This window comes from Apiospora aurea, assembly GCF_038362705.1.
Source record: "Apiospora aurea strain CBS 24483 chromosome Unknown utg000003l_segment0_segment0, whole genome shotgun sequence".
Taxonomy (NCBI): Eukaryota; Fungi; Ascomycota; class Sordariomycetes; order Amphisphaeriales; family Apiosporaceae; genus Apiospora; species Apiospora aurea.
The window spans coordinates 307,699-325,942 of NW_027117390.1; the positions used below are offsets into that span (position 1 = coordinate 307,699).

At 49.1% G+C, this 18,244-nt stretch overlaps 5 protein-coding genes across 5 annotated transcripts; 4 read left to right on the plus strand and 1 right to left on the minus strand.

Annotated features, from left to right (window-relative positions):
• Positions 1-469: 469 nt before the first annotated feature.
• PG986_003937 (uncharacterized protein) lies at positions 470-2,098 on the plus strand (the record flags this gene model as incomplete). The annotated part of the gene is made up of 2 exons (XM_066840159.1): positions 470-528; positions 595-2,098. 2 exons carry the CDS (start codon positions 470-472, stop codon positions 2,096-2,098), a joined length of 1,563 nt encoding a protein of 520 aa, XP_066702786.1.
• A 333-nt stretch (positions 2,099-2,431) lies between these two features.
• Positions 2,432-3,667, plus strand: PG986_003938 (uncharacterized protein; the record flags this gene model as incomplete). The annotated part of the gene is made up of 3 exons (XM_066840160.1): positions 2,432-2,992; positions 3,094-3,609; positions 3,659-3,667. The coding sequence occupies 3 exons, from the start codon at positions 2,432-2,434 to the stop codon at positions 3,665-3,667; spliced, it is 1,086 nt and encodes a 361-aa protein (XP_066702787.1).
• An 892-nt stretch (positions 3,668-4,559) lies between these two features.
• Positions 4,560-5,933, minus strand: PG986_003939 (beta-1-6-glucanase; the record flags this gene model as incomplete). Its single annotated transcript, XM_066840161.1, has 3 exons — positions 4,560-4,799; positions 4,834-5,672; positions 5,756-5,933. The coding sequence occupies 3 exons, from the start codon at positions 5,931-5,933 to the stop codon at positions 4,560-4,562; spliced, it is 1,257 nt and encodes a 418-aa protein (XP_066702788.1).
• A 2,151-nt stretch (positions 5,934-8,084) lies between these two features.
• Positions 8,085-8,900, plus strand: PG986_003940 (uncharacterized protein; the record flags this gene model as incomplete). Its single annotated transcript, XM_066840162.1, has 1 exon — positions 8,085-8,900. One exon carries the CDS (start codon positions 8,085-8,087, stop codon positions 8,898-8,900), a length of 816 nt encoding a protein of 271 aa, XP_066702789.1.
• A 7,061-nt stretch (positions 8,901-15,961) lies between these two features.
• PG986_003941 (uncharacterized protein) lies at positions 15,962-18,061 on the plus strand (the record flags this gene model as incomplete). Its single annotated transcript, XM_066840163.1, has 5 exons — positions 15,962-16,108; positions 16,160-16,514; positions 16,756-16,992; positions 17,049-17,150; positions 17,199-18,061. The coding sequence occupies 5 exons, from the start codon at positions 15,962-15,964 to the stop codon at positions 18,059-18,061; spliced, it is 1,704 nt and encodes a 567-aa protein (XP_066702790.1).
• Positions 18,062-18,244: the final 183 nt, after the last annotated feature.

Sequence of the window (18,244 nt, forward strand, 5' to 3'; positions counted from 1 at the left end):
GCGAATGACATTTGTAGAACGCTTCCAGCAGTAAGCAAATCGGGCTCAACGACTGACAACTGGCTGCAGCGCTAGCAGAGTTGACATAACTCACCCATGCTGACTCAATTGGGTGACCGCTAAGCAAGATGGACCGTCATTGAGTCAGCATGAGAAGGAAGCGAGTGGCCGTTGAGAAACCGTTTGTAGTCTAGATCCAGGTAAGTGGAACGGCCACAAGGGGTTAGTTAGTGGCTAGGGGGCGAGGCTAGCCGCTCGTTGGTCGGAAGAACGCGACCGGTAGTCTCTCCGGGCCTAACGCCGTCATCTTCCGGACTTTTTAGCTGACCCAGCCACCTCCTATTACTCTCTCTCATCCATTGTCTCACCAAGCAACGACATCTGACACCTCATGCACGCGTGCTCTGGCGCTTCCCAATTGCCAGTCAACCAAATGCCTATTGACGGTTCGCCGCATCAGCAATGAGCCATGGCACCACTTTCCCAGCATGGCGCCGACACATCGGTGCTCCGCAAGTTCGGAATCAAGTAAGCATCTATCCCCGCATCGTGGTACGACATCCCGGGGTATCTAACCAGCAACCATGTGTCTAGTGAGGCATACCAACTGGCCATGTATATACTGGACCAGTATCGTGGCACTATCCTCTCTTGCCGCTATGAGATCCCGTCACGTCTCGCATCGGCAGAGGCCCGGCTGGAAGAAGCAGTTAAGGCAGCCATCGTGGACACCATCATGAGACACCCGATGCTGCAAGTCGGCATGGCCGATGCCACGTCCAAGAGTCCCTCTTGGGTCCAGCTGGATAGCCTCGACTTAACTCAGCATATCAAATGGAACCAGGTCGGAGAGCATGACGACTTGGAGACAACGGTACAAGAAACCTTTTGCGCTCAGCTCGACGACCGGTTTCCAGACTTTTCCGTCACGCTGCCGAACTGGAGGGTGACCATTTTCCGACAGGGGCGTGCTCCTTCCATGGAGGTTATGCTGACTTGGAACCACCCCCAATTCGACGGCGCTGGCGCCAAGGTGTTCCACGAAGACTTTCTCGAGCTGCTCAACGCCAACGAGAACGGGGAATACGCGCGGAAGGGCCTGGAGGTCAACAGCCTCAGACTACCCGAGGCGCCTCCCATGCTTCCAACCCCGATCGAGGACTTGAAAAAAATGCCGGTAGATATCAAGTACCTCAGCAAGGTCTTCTGGGAGGAAATCCGGCCCTCGGCTCTCAATCGGGACAAATCCATGGCCACTTGGTGCCCCATTCGCACCTCCCCGTACAAAACCCAGTTCCGGTCCTTTTCCATCAATAACGCCGCTCTGTCGGCTATCCTAACCCTCTGCCGACAGAACAAGACCACCGTCACCGGCCTGATCCACGGCGTAGCACTCCTGGCCTTCTCGCTGCACCTCAACAGCAAGGCCGCCCCGGCCTTTCAGAGCTCGACCGTCATGGACCACCGCCGGAACCTGCCTCCGGCCCCGGCAGACGCTCCGTGGGGTAGTTCCGACAGGGCAGTGGCCAACTACGTGACGCAGGCGGTTCACAAGTACGACAGCAGCCTAGTGAAGCGCATCCGTTCCAAAATGCGGCCCTCGGATGCCGCCGGCGAGGGGGAGGGGAAAGGGAAAGCTCTATCCGCCGACCTCATAAGCGAGCTCTGGGCCGTATCGGCACAGAGCCGGCGGCAGATAGAGCGCAGGTTGGAGGTCGGGCTGCGGAACGACCTGGTGGGGATCTTCAAGTTCGTGACGGACTGGCAGAAGACGATGGGGGACATGGCGAAGCGGAAGCGGCAGTTCTCGTGGCTGGTGACCAACATCGGCGTGATGGACGGCAAGGGTAGCAACAGCAGCAGCAGTATATCTGGCGACCAAGACGACGTCGTCTCGGGTTGGTCGATCAGCCGGGCGCAGTTTGGCCTCAGCGCCGAGACCCCCGCCGCCGCCATCGAGTTCTCGCCCGTCAGCGTCGCCGGCCGGGGCATGTGGGTCGGTGCGAACTGGGCGGACTGCGCCGTCGATGTGACGCTGGGGGAGCGCATCATGGGCGATATGGAGAGGTGGCTGAACCAACTTGCGAGCCAGCCTTGAGGATCTGCCGTGATACCAGATTGTACGGATACAGGAGAGCCCAGAGAGCAGCGGAAACGGTTGTTTGGACCCGTGCTCTCGCTGCGCCCGGCTTCACCTTATTGATTGGGTTGTCAGCATTCAGGGGGAGTGGGGCCCTTGTGCAAACACTCAACGTCATGAGGAAAAGGAAAAAGCAATGTTCGGGTGGCATAGCCCATTGCTGATTGGGCAGACAAGTAATTCAATAACTCTCCATCCCGCTTGGGGTTCAATTTCCAACTCTTGGCTTCGTTTAAAGGTTGCTCCAGGCAAAATTTGCTTAATTGACGGGCTGACCCGAAAAACTACATCATGGGGGCTGCCATTGTCAGACTGTGCGTGCTTTGTATTGTCTTACTCCTTTTTCCTCTCTCCTCCAGCCAAGAGCCCGAAAGCGACACTCCTCCCAATCCTACCAACCCTACCTGCCGCGCCAAGAGCGACTGGGTCACCCAGCTTGCCAAAGAAGGATCCTTATCCTTCGACGCCACGAAGAACTGCGGAGACCTCGAGTACATCCTGCAGGCCGTCAACCGGGACAAGAAGTTCGACTTCTGCCGGGCCGACCGCCAAAATGTTCTCGGGTACACCCGCGAGGGCTACCGCCCCGCCGCGGCGCGCGGGAAGAGGATGCCGGAGGACTGCGAAATCGAGCAGTGGTGGTTCCGGGGCGCCCACTTCCCCAAGAACCGCCGGGTAGCCGCCTTCTGCGAGAACGCGACGTCCATCGCGGTGGCGAGCTACCGGGGGAACAAGACGGTGACGCACGCCCAGCCCTACTTAAACCTCGTCCATGGGCCCCGGTCCGTGTGCCGCGATTTAATACAAAACGATCTGACCACGATTGGCAATCCGGATGTGGCAGGACCTTGTGTAAGAAGAATTCCTCGCCCCTCAATTGCTTGCTCGCCCCCTCCCCCCTTTGCACCCAACGCGCTCAAAGGCTGAGTTCGAACTTACTCACCCACCCACAGGTGATGGCTTCGTACTTGATCCAGCTTTTGCTCTCCGCATTCTTCTGTGTCTTCTTTTATCGCAGCAACAAGGACGGTCTACAACGCCGCACGGACAAGTCCTTCTCGGCCTTCTACACGACCACCATGATCCTGGCCCTCTCCATCGCCGTCGCCTCGGCCGTCACCTTCGCCGGCAAGCGCGCCGCGCCGAGCTCCTTCCGCAGCGACTTCCGCCTGCCCAACATCTACGAGTACCGGCTGCTGGCCCTGGCGCCCGCCTTCGCGGTGCTGCCGGTCCTGGTGGCGCACACCCTCCACTACGAGCGGCAGCAGCAACGCGGCGCCGTCGTATTAGGAGGCGGTGGCGGTCTCCGCCGCCGACGACCAAGACGGCTACCGGTGCTGTGGCCTAGAGTGCTGACGGCGCTCGTGTGCCTCCTCTGCGCCGTGGTGGTGTGGGTCGTCTGGGTCGTCGGCGAGCAGGGCCGCACGTCGCCGACGCGCCTCGTGTTCGGGGGCCAGTTCAACTTGCGGGTGAGCGTCTTCCTGTACACGCAGGCGGGCCAATACACTTTGGCCGTAGCGTGCTTGACCACGCTTATGCCCCTCTTGGGCATGGTTTCCGTGTGCATCACGCATTATTGCGCACACACGCGGCTCGTTGGGCTCGTCGGGCCCGCTTTCCGTATCCTTTGCGTTCTGCTGGCGCTGGTGGAGTGGATCATGTTGATGGTCATCCGGACCAAGGCCGTCGAGGACGGGCAGGGGCACACGTCCGAGACGGAGATTGGGTTCGGGCAGATCTTGGCGTTGTTCACCTGGTTTCCCGTCTTATTTACTCTGGCGTTTGGGGTCGAATTCCCGGGGGTCGACGAACCGGCAGGATCCCCTTGATGGCAACAACGCAGCTCTTGGTTACAGGTTAAGCACCATGCCGAATACTTGTATCAAATATATGTCACGGTACTAATTAAATATCACCCAATTGTTTGATAGCCTGACATGGTGGAGGCAGCGCTGTCCCCATCAAGGGGAGTGCATTAGCTTCGGAAGCGTAAGCTCATGTTGAAGAATTGGAGTGAAAGCCATAAATACGAGACGAACTTATCATGGTAACCTAGATTGACCTGTGGGAGATATATGGAATGAGTGTTGTGGTAGACTCGGTTCTACCCAATTGTTGGTCTTTGTAATAATAGGGGTAGACCCACGCAGACTAATCCGTGTCACCACTTGAGGCCGTCCTGCATTACTTTTACTCAACACAAACACTGTTCCTGCCTGCAAACATGGGTTCTGAAACCTATATAGCCATATTCTTTGTATCTTTATTTCAAGTCTACTCTCAGCCCGTAATTCGACTTGCGTACTGTCCAAAGCACTAGTATACCCTTCTAGACAAGCCCTGTCCCAAAAACACGGGTCAATCGGGAATGCACCTCCTATTCACGTATATCCGTGTGTGGAATGCCTCCGACCAACCCTCATCTGTATCCGGCACAGACGTCTTGGTACACGTTATTCTCCAACCCCGCCGCCGTCGACGGGATATAGTTCAAGTACGTACCGTACGAGTACGTCCAGCGGGGGTCGTTCAGCTCCGTCTTCCACGTCCAGAAGACCCAGCCGTTCATGCCGGGCTTCTCGTAGAGCTGCTGCTGCGCCGTGAAGAACTTCTTAAAGAAGTCGGCGTCTTGCCAGTCCGCGTCCGACGTCATGCTCCACTCCCCCCGTGATCCGGAAGTCCTCCCCGCCCACGAGGCGCGAGTCGGTGCAGGCCAGGTGCATCAGCTGGTACTGGTCGCCCGTGTTCTTGAGCGCGAAGCCGATGTAGTTGTGGTCGTCGAAGGCCGTGGCGAAGCCGTTGGCGACGCTCGAGGACTGGCGCGGGTTGCCCGAGTCCCACTTGGCGGACATGAACTGCACGTGCAGCTTTTTGTCGTCCGGGACGCCGCTCTCGGCGTCGCGGACCGCCTTGAGGGCGCGCGGGTAGTACTTCTCCACCAGGCCCGGGTCCTCGCCGGGGGGCGGGTAGCGACCGTCCGCGTCGTGCTTGGAGACGGGCTCGTTGAGGACCTCGATCATCCCCACGGAGGCGTAGGCGGGGTTGCTGTGGATCCGCTTCGTCATCCACGAGAGCCACTTGCAGGCGCGGTCGAAGTTGTAGTCGTTGAAGAAACCGGCAGGGTTGGGATTCTGGCCGGTGAAGCCGTCCTGCTGCTGGCCCCCGGGAGCGCCGTGGAGGTCGATGATGACGTACATTCCCAGGTTGGTGGCCTTCTGCACCACGGCGTCGAGGTATGGAAGCATGGCGTTGCCGTCGGCGAAGGGCTCGCTGGCCTTGTCGACAATGTCGTCGTAGGACCAGTAGCCGATCGGAATCCGGATGGTGTTCAGGCCGACGTCGTGCACGGACTGGACCGTGTCGGTGTTGATCCACTCCCTCCAGTGCTTCTGGAAGGCTTGGTTGCCCGCCGCGCGATTGTTGCCCGTGTAGTGGTTCCGCATGCAATCGAACTCGGAGACGTCAGACTCGAGCGTACAGCCCATTGACCTCCATTCATCTTGCATCATCCAAGGCTCAGACACCAGCCAGCCTATACCAGGGAGGTTAGTTGATGCATATGTGAATAAAGACCTGATCATGAGGGCAGGTGAAGAAAACCGCGCAGACACATACCACCAAAGTTGACGCCTCGGATTTTGGTAACGCCGTTTGGGAGATGAGGCTGGAACCGCTTCCCCAGTTCTCCCACATAACGGCTTTGATTGAACGCCGCGAGGTCGCTGCGGTCCTGAGGAAGCCATGCGTCAACGACGCAGGCCAAAAGGATAGAGGCAATAGTGACACGGAGCATTGTGGGCTCTTAGGAATAAAATGTCTTGGAACACTGTCTATGGATGGGTTCCCAAATATCAGACACCCTGACCTCTATAAATACCGGAGAGAATTGCATTTTGGTCTTCATAGGAGCCTTTCCTCACCGTCACCTAACCCGATATGGATGAAGAAAAGAAAAGACTAGATTCTATTAATAGCAAATTATGGAAAAGTGCACATCTCCTTGTGGCCCGCTTTGCTTTACACGCCACTGCCGTCAGCATCGCACGGCTGAAGTAATAGCGTCCCGAAAGCAGCTTGTTGGATGTCGATCCAGTTCATAGAATGCAAGGTGCTGACTGACACATTTCACCCATGATCTGTTCAATGTTGGCCTTACCCAAGAGCCGGATTCCCGTCATAGCATTTAGTGAGCTTGTGTCTTAGTCCATACAGATAAACCACGGGCAAGCCGTCGTGTGACTGTTAAACCACCTCCTCGTAACCGAACTACACTACTGCAAAGTGATTAAGACTGTGGGGCAATGGAAAAGAAGCGTACGCCCCGTGACGATGACGGTCACGACGCCAACAGGTCAGCCTGATCAATGGAAGATTATATCTGTTTTTGGGTGCAATACCGAGCTTGATATTATGGGGACGGGCTGACGACTGGACTTAGTAAGGTTACGAGATGCTTGGTGCATTAGTGGTGCTACCTAACAGGAATGCACCCGCATTTCGCCCTGCGTGAGCTCAGCTCGCGGGTATGCAAGGGTGCAGGCCGCTACCTTGCGCTGCAGTAACCATGGGAATCTCGTGTTGGTACCATTCAGGTACGTTTAGGTGCGAAGGCGTTTGTTGATGCCAACATGTTGCACGGGGTTGCTGAGTCAGGCACGTCAGAATCGATGTCGGGTAAACGACATGATGGAATGCAACTTTGGGTATAGAGTAGGCCATAATGCGTAACCATCGCATTTCAAGATATGTCCTCGGCTGGTGATGTTGTTCGCAAGTTCTGGAATTACGATTAGAAGTGTCGTGGGAGATTGGTTGTCCTGATTGCTTTTGGTCCAGTAGTGCGCTCACAGCCTGCTGCAGGCTGGTAGGGCCCTGAGGCGTCGACCAAATTGCCCTGACCAGCCAACACACTACACGCTGACCCAGGGCTTCTGGCCTGCAGATCTGGTACTGCGTCGTGCTTGCGACCGCTGCCATACCCACAAACTCAGCTGGCAGCGCGAGGTCAATGGACAATGCAGGAGATGTCACAGACCTAATACGACCAAGAGCATTGGACCACTTGCCTCGCGCGTCAGCAGCCGACCATCCACAGGCTCCCGTGGACACCCGGCCAAGTGCTCCGACAGCATCCACCGACACTAGGACCAAGACGGCCGGTGATCCCCACTTGGATCTTGATGTAGGTATTGCGGACTTCATTGAGAGGGTGCATTGACTTCTCAAGAATAGATTGTGAATAGAAGCCATCGATAGGGATACTTTAACAAACTCTTGGCACCGCCTTGGTGATCCAGCCCGACTTTATCATCACTTTCCTCCCTGACCAACTGCAGCTTCGCAGGTAGGTCGATCTGCACTGCGCCTCAAACTTCAACCAACACCTGACTTTAGCACTCAACTGTGCCTCTCTCCCTTGCCCTCTCCCTCTCGTGCATGCTTCTTACCTTTGCACCAACAAATCTTTCTCTGAACACAACACCAAAAGCCCTCCCCAACTAGACACAAGCACCATGTTTGACGCAGCCGTGCACCCGCAGCTTGACAGCCGATTCATTTCGGCGCCTGCCGAAATTCGTCGTGCCATCTACGAATATCTCGTTACCTCCTCCTCTATACACCTGTTCTTGTCCCCACAGGGCCGTCTCCAAGTCTCAACCTGCCTTGAACCCCCCTACCAGCCTTCCACTGGGAGGCTTCTGCGATCCTAGCGGGGGCCGTCATCCTAAGGGTGCCGACGAGAAGGACCCTACGTGGGCTCGTCGTGTGCGATCCTCCTGGGGGCCGCATTGGGAATGCGAAGAGGCCTCGAGCACCCACAACCTGGGCTACGTCAGTGACCTTCTTTCCGTTTGCAAGAAAATGTGAGCATCACGATAATTCCCCCAAGTCAACTTTCGGCTCACCGTTTCTTTCCCACTGTAGGCTTCTCGATGTCGGTAACATGGTGCTCGAAGGTGCAACCATCAACGTTACGGACTTGCCCACCCTCGAGCTGCTGAGCCGGAAGCCTGCCGAAGAGACTTCGGGCCCAAGCCATCTCTGGAATCTGGCCAGGTACGCGTACCCTCTGGTTCAGAGATTGCGAGTCACATTACGGCTTCCGCTTCCCGTCTACGAAGCACTGGCAAACTTCCAAGACGATCCGCCCGGTCATGCAGCTCAGGAAGCAGGTGAGGACGCGACGGCAGTAGCATGCGCCACATGGGCCCGCGCATGGGCAGCCGCAGGTCAGCTGCCTCATCTACACAACCTCCACGTATGGCTGGACCACGACGGCAAGTCATCGTGGTCTCACGTCCGGGAACGCCAGGCTGTCGGCAAAAGCCTCATGGATGTCCTGGCAACGCATTTACAGGATCGTTCTCGGGTCGAGAATCCGCCCCCGGCGGTGAAGGTTCTCTTCAATCTCCCCAAACTGCATCCGGCCCTGGCGAGACCGGAAACCCATTATGTGCCGGAGAGCCCGCCGCCGCCGTTTCTCATCGAGCGACGCTTTCGTCTAAGCTCCTATGTTGAAGAAGGGGCCGACGGAATTCTACGGGTGAAGCATGAAGACGACTTCCCCATCACGAAGATATCGGTCTATCTTGCCAAAGACCCGGATGGCTCGGACTGGGGTCGGTATGACGTGACCGAAGACGAGATACGGGCAATGGAGGATTTCGAGACCTTTCTTTGGAAGCGGGGCGACGATGTCTACGCGTACTTGGAAGAGTTAACATCGTTAGATTCGCAACCACACTGGACTCAAATTTAGTATCAGACTGGTCATGCATCTGGCTTCTAGATAAGCGGGGGTCATCTATTCCAGATACACCAATTGAAAGCCAAAGATACAGACTGAGGGGTTCTTTATTTCAATTTGCCGAGCCCATCAACTTACAAAAAACCATCAATATCACTCCACCGCAATGGATTTCGTATCTTCACAACTTCGTGCAATAGGCTATGTCTCTCAACAGCCCATAAAGGCCATACCGCACCACCACGGCCCTGAGATAGGAACGGCGTGATACATCGGGGGTCACGGCATGGGAGAGTTCCGTCTCCTAGGCGATGAGGACATGATGGGCAGCAGCACTGGTGGTTGTTCGATAGGATGCGGCGGGCCTTGCATAGTGGGAGGCAGCAGCAGGTCGCCTGGATGGTGGTGATGAGGATGGCGGTTGTATTGAAGCCGGAGCCATGGGAGAGCACGGGTATCAGCGATACCACGCCGACCTTGAGTGTTACGAGCAACATTATTGTCCGACAAGGCTAACCCCCAAATCGGTTTGTGTTACTAAACTGGACACGCTGGTTAAAATAGAACAGGGCGACTGTAGTGTGTCGTTACTCATATTTGCCCCTCCACCACGCACTGAGCCTTCTGTCGCAGACTCAACGTGTACGAAAGGGGGCTGAGTTGCGTTCTGTCCGACTTTTCTTTCTGCTAGCCTGCCTTGATGTCAGCTTGGAAAAGGACAGGGAAAGCGGAGCACCATAAAAACACGCTATAGAGTATGTCGGTATGGATTCAAGTGCCTGCATGTGAAGGCAATCTCAAGTCCCTAGAATCAAGTTTGCCGGCCGCTGAAAACGAAATTGCCACATGAGCCAGTTGGCGGGAGTCTTAGTTGAGGCCAGCGGTAAGCTCACTAACCCTCTCGCTGACCCCCCCTTACTGACCAAGGGAAAAAAGACTAAAACAATAACACTAACGCCGTTAAATTAATCGATTTTATCACACCTATATACTTTTAATTTATAGATCGGCGTGGATATACTCTAATTAAGCTTCCTTTGTTAATACACGCATTTAAATTATTATTATTATTATTAATAGTACGCCGTATGCCGAAGGCCTTCGATACATTTACCTAGTTCCTCGTGTAATAAACCGTGCCGAAGCTGGACTAAAAATATACGCTGTTAATATCGTAAAATCTACCTCACGTACTCGACGTTACCATACTGGTTCTTACCTACCAGCCTAGTGACCCTTACTTTAGGGCCTGAAGAGAAATTATCTAGGTTCGGGTAGTCCCCTAATTTCTATTGCCAATTTATATAGCGGTAGTCGACCGGTCCGTAAAAGCCACTTTGCGATAACCTTCGCCGTATCTTTTTTACAGTAAGCGCCGCTAAATCGCGACGAGTTCGCAGCGGACTAGGTGCTAGCTGTTTTATTAACTACTCTTGTCTTCCCTCGAAGTCTTTGCAATATAGGATCAGGTATTCGGCTATCTCCCGTTCTTTACCGTAATTATATAGCGGCGTCGGGACGTTTAAAACCCGATAAGTAAATAGGAACGATTTAAGCCCTATTCTTTTAGTGCGTGCTTATATTAAAACCGATACTTCGTGTTTAAATATATTATCGTAATAACGGCACGCTCCCCAATTTAGCGGCGACTTTATAGCTAATTCGCGGCGGCCTCGCGTCGAAATAACGGCATAGAACCATTTTTATTCCCATTTCTCTTTAAGCGCTTGTTCGACCGTTTAACTATCTAGCCATTATCTAACTAACGTTAATTAAGCGTCGCTTAACTATAAAATCGTGAGGGCTTCGCTAATAACCCTTTAAAGTCTCCTTTATCTCCTTCTCTTTACGCTACGTTCTTTATTAATAATCTCTACCGCTTTTATATAAGCGCCGCGTAAAAATTATAGTTTCCCGATAGTCTCTGTACGTATCTCGAAGCTAGCTGCCCTCGCATTTAAATAAAAATTAAAAGGGGGAACTACCGCTTTAATTTTTAAATAGTATTAAAGGGTCGCTTTATATACCCTTATTACAGTCCGAAAATAAGAGTTCTAAACTATTATAAAGCTAAAAGCTAGCCCTTTTTCGATATCGCCTACTCTATACTAAGCCGACGCTCCGTACGCGAGTACGCTACGTATTATTTTCGTATAAAGCTCCTTTGCCTTTCGTACCGAATATCCCCAAATTAACGCTGCGAGCCTAATAAAAACTAATATCTAAATTACCATTTTCGCTTTAATTTTTAAAATATAATCCTTCCATTATAACTTCCAATAAAACTAAACGCCGAGGAATCTCGTAAAGGTTACCGGCGTTATAATAGCGTCTTCAAAGCGTACCTATAACGTATAAGCTTTTCGTACTTTAATAAAATAGATAAGCTCGCTCTTTTTAAATTCGAACTCCATCCCTCTTATACGTGCCCAACGGTTATAAATCTCCTAAGCTCTTTTTAAGTTTCAATAATTCGTAACGTAGTCTAGCTTTACGGTAATAAGATTCGTATTATCTACGAATCCGACAATAATAAACTACTCGTACGCTTTTAACTCTTCGTATAATATAGCGATATAGAAAATAAAGAGGATCGGTAATAACGGGGAGCCTTACGAAATACCAGCGCGGAGCTAGATCCTCCTTAACGACTTACCGTCGAAATAAAGGTAGACCGATCTATTCGTAATAAAGCTCTCGACCCATCGGTAAACCCAATCCGGCAATCCCTTTTCGCGGAGTGTAATAATTAATCTTTTATAGTTAACTATATTAAAAACGCTTTTAATATCGAACTAAAGGAAGGAAGCAACGCTTTTTTATTACCACGTTATACGAACGACGTCGATAATTAGTCGAATAGCCAGCTTAATAAACTACTACGTTCGGTTCCCTATTTAGCTTTTAAGTAAAAACGAGTACTCCTCAGCTATTCCGATAATTCGCCGGTTTATAGCTATTTTTATTATTTTCCCGACCGTACTAAGTAATAAAATAGGTTTTTATTTACCAGGTGTCTATTTTTCGGTTATTATTTTATTTAACTTTAAGATTACGATAACCTTTACCATACGGAAACGTTTAAGGAAATAGGTAAGCCGGAAACTCGCTGTCGCTAAGCCGGCTAACGTCCGGAAAAAGGGTTCCCTATACGCTTTAAAGAAACCAAGAAGTAAAAAGTCTTCCCTTAAAGCCTTCCAGGGTCCCGTTTACTTAATAATATCTCTTATTTCCTTAACCGTTACCTCTGCCTCGATAAGGGTAAGGCTAAAGGCGTGGTTCGGTACGGTATTTAAATCCGTAAGGTCGGCTTTTAAATTAAAAAAGAACCTCTTCAAAAAAAGCGTAGCTTTCTCGTTGTGGCTTCGCGCCTCGTTAATAGCTTTTTCGTTACGTCGTAATTCTGGGATTCCCGCTGTTTGTGGTAGCGTTTAGTTCCGTAGTCGGGCCTATTATTTGAGCGACCAAAGTATTTTAAAATCGTAAGAGGTAGCGGCGATTACGTAGCGCCAGCTTTTCGTTTTCGCTATTTAAACGATTCTTTTTAAGTCCGTTTTCGACTCGGTGTATTAGTTTTAAGTATATTACGAGGGTACTACGAAATAAGCTCGGTATCGTTATTTCGTTATAATTTACGCTTTTTAAACCTCCGGTAACCACTAAGGCGTACCTTTATTAGTATAAGGGGTTTTTTTAGGGCTACTATATCGGTAATCTTTCGTAGGTCGCTTATAAGGTTATCGATAGCTTAATTTAACTCTTCCCGGCTTATTAGCTCGGCGATATCGGTTAAACGTGCTCCGGTTTCCGCCCGTACTAGCCCTTTATTTAACATCGTTTAGTTCTATCCCTCTACTTTCGTTTTACTACCTCGTAACGAGTTGGCTTTTAGTTTAACGCGAACGACCTATACCCTATAGTTAGAACCTTTTAAACCAGGGTTTTTTTATATAAAATTATCGTTCCTCGTGTTACCTAAGTTAAGTTTAACGTAAAATCTCTTTATCCGTAGCGTCGTTTCGTAATTTTTTTATATAGCGTAGTTAACTTTAGGTTCTATTAGTCCGTAAAGGCAAGAAAGTTATCTACTCCGTACGATTTCTTACTATATACGTTTTAAAGCGGATAGTATATATTAAAGTTTTCGACGAGTAAATATCGCCCGGGGTACGAGGTCGTATCGAAATCGTTTAAAAGGCTCCGCTATTGAAAAGTTTTTTAAATTAACGAATATATAAATTATATAATAAAGCGGCTACTTTTTCCCCTCGGTATCGTAACGGTAGCTTAATCGGGGCTTACTTTAATCTTTAGTTTAACGATATCGAAGCGTTTATATATATAAATAACCGCTCAGCCTTCGCCGTAAATTACTCGATACCTAGCTGTTTCTAAGCAGTACACGGTTTACGTACAAGGGTTCGTTTATACTTTTTATAGTGTTAATATATCGTACTCTTTTTAATTAATTAAAGCAAGTACCGTTATTACTTTTAATACTACGATATTTTAATATACTATTTATAAGCTTATAATTATAAAACTATAATAGTATTTTACGTTAATAGGGAAGCGATAATACCGCGCCGGCTTTACGAGTATATTTCTTTACCTTAACTATTCGTTATCGAATCGAATCGCGGGCGGCTTTTTTTCCGCGAAATTATTATATACTCTTCTCTATCGCTAATAAAGAGCGTTATCGGTAATAATAAACGCTTTATTCTTACCGAGCTGTCGCCGGTGTTACGGATTTCGAATTAGCGAGGCCGGTAAGTATAAACTTCTTTTACGCGTTTTCTTTACTAAATCGTTACGGGGCAGCCGTAATCCTACGCCGTGTATTCTTTACCGTAATTAATATAACGTTTCCTGCCTCGTAATCCTCTCTAGGGGTACTTTTGGTCTCCTTTAGGGTGTATTACTGTAAAGTAGTAGCTATATTACTACTGTTTCCGATAATACTTAACTACGTGGCCGTAGCCGTAGCAACGGTAATACTATTAGATGCGGAGGCTGGCGTTATACGGTTCGTAATCGAAAATTTCGGAATCCTATATTAAGCCGTTATCGCATAAGTTTTTCGCAGTTTAAACGGAGCTTATATATAAAATAAGGGAAGCGTAGCGTACTTCAAGATTCTTCGGTAAGCTACGCTTACATTTCGAAATCTCTCTCGGATTATATTTATCTACGAACAAACTACGTAATAACGCGGCTTCGTCGTAAATATCCCGTAGCTTCTTCGCTGGAACCCCTTTCGCGATAACTACGAATTCTCTATAAATAAGCTACGCGTTAGTCCCGAAAGCGTTTAAAACCCATCCATTATTCTCTATATGTTTCTTCGCCTCGTTTTTAAAAATAAAAACGATATCGCCGCTAAATAGTTTCTTCGCTACGATAGCCTCGCTATGCCCGATTATTATATTAACGCTCTGCATAATATTTATTAGCTTCCTTTTCTAAATATCGTTAAATTAATCTACGCTTTTAATTACTACTTCGCGGTTTCGGCGGGCTAGAACGATAATTTTCGATTACCAGGCAGTAGGATTACTACTACGCGGCGCAAATATAATTTAAGCCCAGGACTTAATTTATATAGCTTTAAAATCCTACGTAATTTAAGCGATAGTTTCTCCGATTATCTTTCGCAATTCCCCGCGGGTTACTAGCGCGTTATTATCGTCGTCGAAGTGCGGTTATAATTCGGTCGCTTCGATATAAAATTCCCTAATTATTTAAAAAATCTCTTTACGCCTACTATTAAAGGTTATTAAATTAGCGATTAGTTTCTTTAAATACTTTAATCCTTTTTCGATACCTCTTCTCGAGCCATTTTCGCTACTAAGACACGTTTAAAGCGTTTAAAGTCCTTAATTATACGCCGTAACGTTACTTCGCGGGTAGTATTAGCTCTACGCGAGTCCGGCGCGACCGGTATCAATAACTATCGAATCATCCATCGAATCATCCATACCGTGGCGCCTTAGCTGCGTCCCCTCGATAAAGGTTCGGCTAGGTTAATTCGACCTCGTAGATTTAAATAATAAAGTTTATTTTCGATTATTCGATAATTCAACCGAGTTATCGATCTTTTCCCTTTCCTGGCCTGTTTCAGTATTTCGGCGTTAAATTAATAAAATAATAAAATAAATTAAAGGGTGTTATTATCGAGTCTATTAAAAAACTCGTGCACGGCCTCGTTTAAAGTACACTAGAGACGCCGAAAATCGATCTGCTTAAACCGTAAAGATTTAATAAAGGAATAACGCTTTAAAAAACGGCGCACTTAATAATTACTAAGCCTATAATCGATCCCTTTTTCGATTAATATACGTTAAATATATAGCTAAAATATACTATAAATTAATGCGAAGCCGAGACTAGCTTAAAATAAAACTTAATCGATTAAAAAAGTCTTTTTAATAAATAATAAGAATTAAAGGGCCTTATATTTTTATTACCGATTTAATAAACCGGCGATACGGTTATATAAAATCCTTTTTATTTAAATTATTATCTCGAATAGCTCAGTTAATTAATTTATCACCGAGAACCTTTTATATAGCCTTTGTAACGCATTCTTTTTTAACGAAACGTATAATAGTAAAAAGTATAAAAAAAAGGAAGAGTTTAATCTATTTTAATCGAAAAACGAGTATTAATTAACCTACTTTATATACTATTAATATTGCTCGGTAATAATATTATTCGTCTAATAATAGGGGGTTTAGTAAGGGGGGGTCAGCGAGGGGGTTGGTGAGCTTATTTAGAACGTCAATCCAGGCATGGGGTAAGGTGTAACGCTGCTACGCCTCTGTGGCTGGTCGGCATGTATGTAAATAGTCAAAACCATAGAGATTCGCAATACGTGCGTGGACGATCGTACAGCGTAGTGGGCCTGTATTACGTGGCACACAGATTCTTCAAGAACTAGGCAACAGAGACCTTTTGGCACTGATGGTGGACGTATTCTGCTGCAAATTTATTGAGACTCAAGCTTTGAACTCATCCCGCTTCTCCATTCTGCCTCAACCAAGTCCATCGAAGAGAAATTTCATGCCATTATGGCCGAAACGGGCGCGCCTCTACGCAATCCCTCGACGGAATCGTTACGAGACAATATTGATCTCACTAAAGACCCTGACGCAGACTTGTCAGACTCTGCTAGCAAAGACGACGAAAGCAACCAAACCAACACGTCAACAGAGAACGTTTCAAATTGGCGACTTACGATACAGGCTTGTCACTTTCGATTGGAATAGCCCCCTTTGCCGTGGGGGGCTGCTCTCCTTAGCCAGCCACACTCTGGGCCCACGGGCCCCCTCAATGTATTCGATATGAGGTGCAACAACGATGTGGGTGATTCCATTGAACAGAAGTTCACTTTGGACATGACCTTTGGAAGCTTTACCTTCGCCCAAGGCAAAACCATTGACATAGCCTGGGATACTGTCATTGGCCAGGGTGGCCGGCTATTACACGGCTGGGTTCTTTACCGCTATCTTCTGCATCCACTGCTGGTAGTCCTGATGGAACGGTTTTACGGTTACCGCGGACTTTTACATAGCCGTCTCCTTCTCGCGGTCCTCATTCGAAACTATTTGGACCCTGGCTACCGTTATTTTCTGGCGTAAAAGCGTTACGATACTCTTGTGCATGTTGATGGCCATCTATGCACTCGGATACACGATCCTTTTCTCGGTTATCTGGGCTGCAGCCACTGGTTACGTTAGCCTGTCCCAGGACTTTTACCCGATGCCCAATGGGGGTATCACACCCTTGAACTCCCCGGACCTATCGTTGTGCTGGGCACTGGATGGAACGCGACTTGGATTGAGCCAACGCTTAATCGTGGTAGGACCCAACGTCTCTGATGTTGGCGGCGTTACGAAGAACCTTACACCCGAAAGTGTCAAGAACCCGGATACCAGACTATGTGTCGAAGGGAAGGCTTATGAATATCAGATATGGTTGTATTACACATCTAGTGGATGGCGCGATAGTAATACTACGACTGTCTGGGACTACGTTGAGATTACAGGCGATACGAACAGTGTAGAAAGTAGTTCTTTCGACTTCAAGAGCATACGCGACTGTAAGTGGCACCGTCACATATATACACTCGAGAACGACAATACTCATGATCAATAGATGCTCTCACTGCTCAGTTGTTGCGACTGGCCATCAATGGGCATATTTCGCTGCAAGAATCTGAGGGCGAACTTCGAAAACCCCTCAACTACACACGAGAAAGTCGGTCAAGATCCTGGTATAAAAACATGTCTGACTCCTGTGCCCAAGATGGAAACCCCTTTACAGGTCTCGGGCTTGCGTCTTCGATTGAATCGCCGGAGTATTACACAGGCGAAAACCAGATCTGGGGTACCAGAGTGGAAATTCCACCATATAATGCGACAGGCTTTGACGGTGCTTTCTGGAACCAGTTTGTTTCCAACACCTCAGTCCCAATCGACCAGGATACCTTGACCGTCTTGCCGTACAACTCCACCATATGGCTTAACGGCACCGCAATCCCGCTAATTGCGCCTTTCCTTGACGTCGGCCATGGCTGCTATAGTCCATCTGTTTTCACGAGCTTGGGTAATTGCGTCTGCTACAAAGGGGAGCCAGTTCCGGCGAGTTATCTAAAAAAGGAACAGGCCGTCTGCAGGACAGTACCTGGTGTTGTGTGGGGCTTTTCGAGCTTTCTGACCCGCCTCGGACTTGGTCTTGAGTGTGCCTGGCTGGCTTGCTGTGCGATATGCTACGGCCTGATGTTGGCGTCTAGCGGAGTACTCAGAAAGAAGTTGATCTTGACAACGTCTACTCGGCGAGCGGCATTGGTATTTTCCAGGGCCGTCTCTGATATCAAGGGCGAAGAGATGGACCAATTAAGCGAGGATCTGGTTGCCTCCAAGCTAAAGGGCATTCTTCTCGGCTACCCTCGACATACCCATTCAACTCAAGAAGAGCAAGGTGTTGATACCCCGCCAGGTATCCGCTTGGTGGCAAACCCGCCTCACAGGGAACACGAACTAACAGATCTCACAAATGCCAGTCTCGAGAGAGCTAAGCAGAAGTTGAAATCATCTGCAAGAGAAACACTTCGGAAACGAAAGCCGTCAACAACTGAAGTATATGAGGACTTAAATTGGCGGGTTTAAGACAGAGTATGAGGGCAACCTTGAGAGAAAGTACCTCACTTGCATGACAACATCTGGGTGGAGACTCGCGATTCACACGTTGACCGCTGCCTAAAGCATTTTGCAACGCGTCTTTCCTTCGAAGCTTGGTAGAACAGTGCTGTCGGTTACTCTTTTATGGTCATGCAGTGCACCTCTCTAATA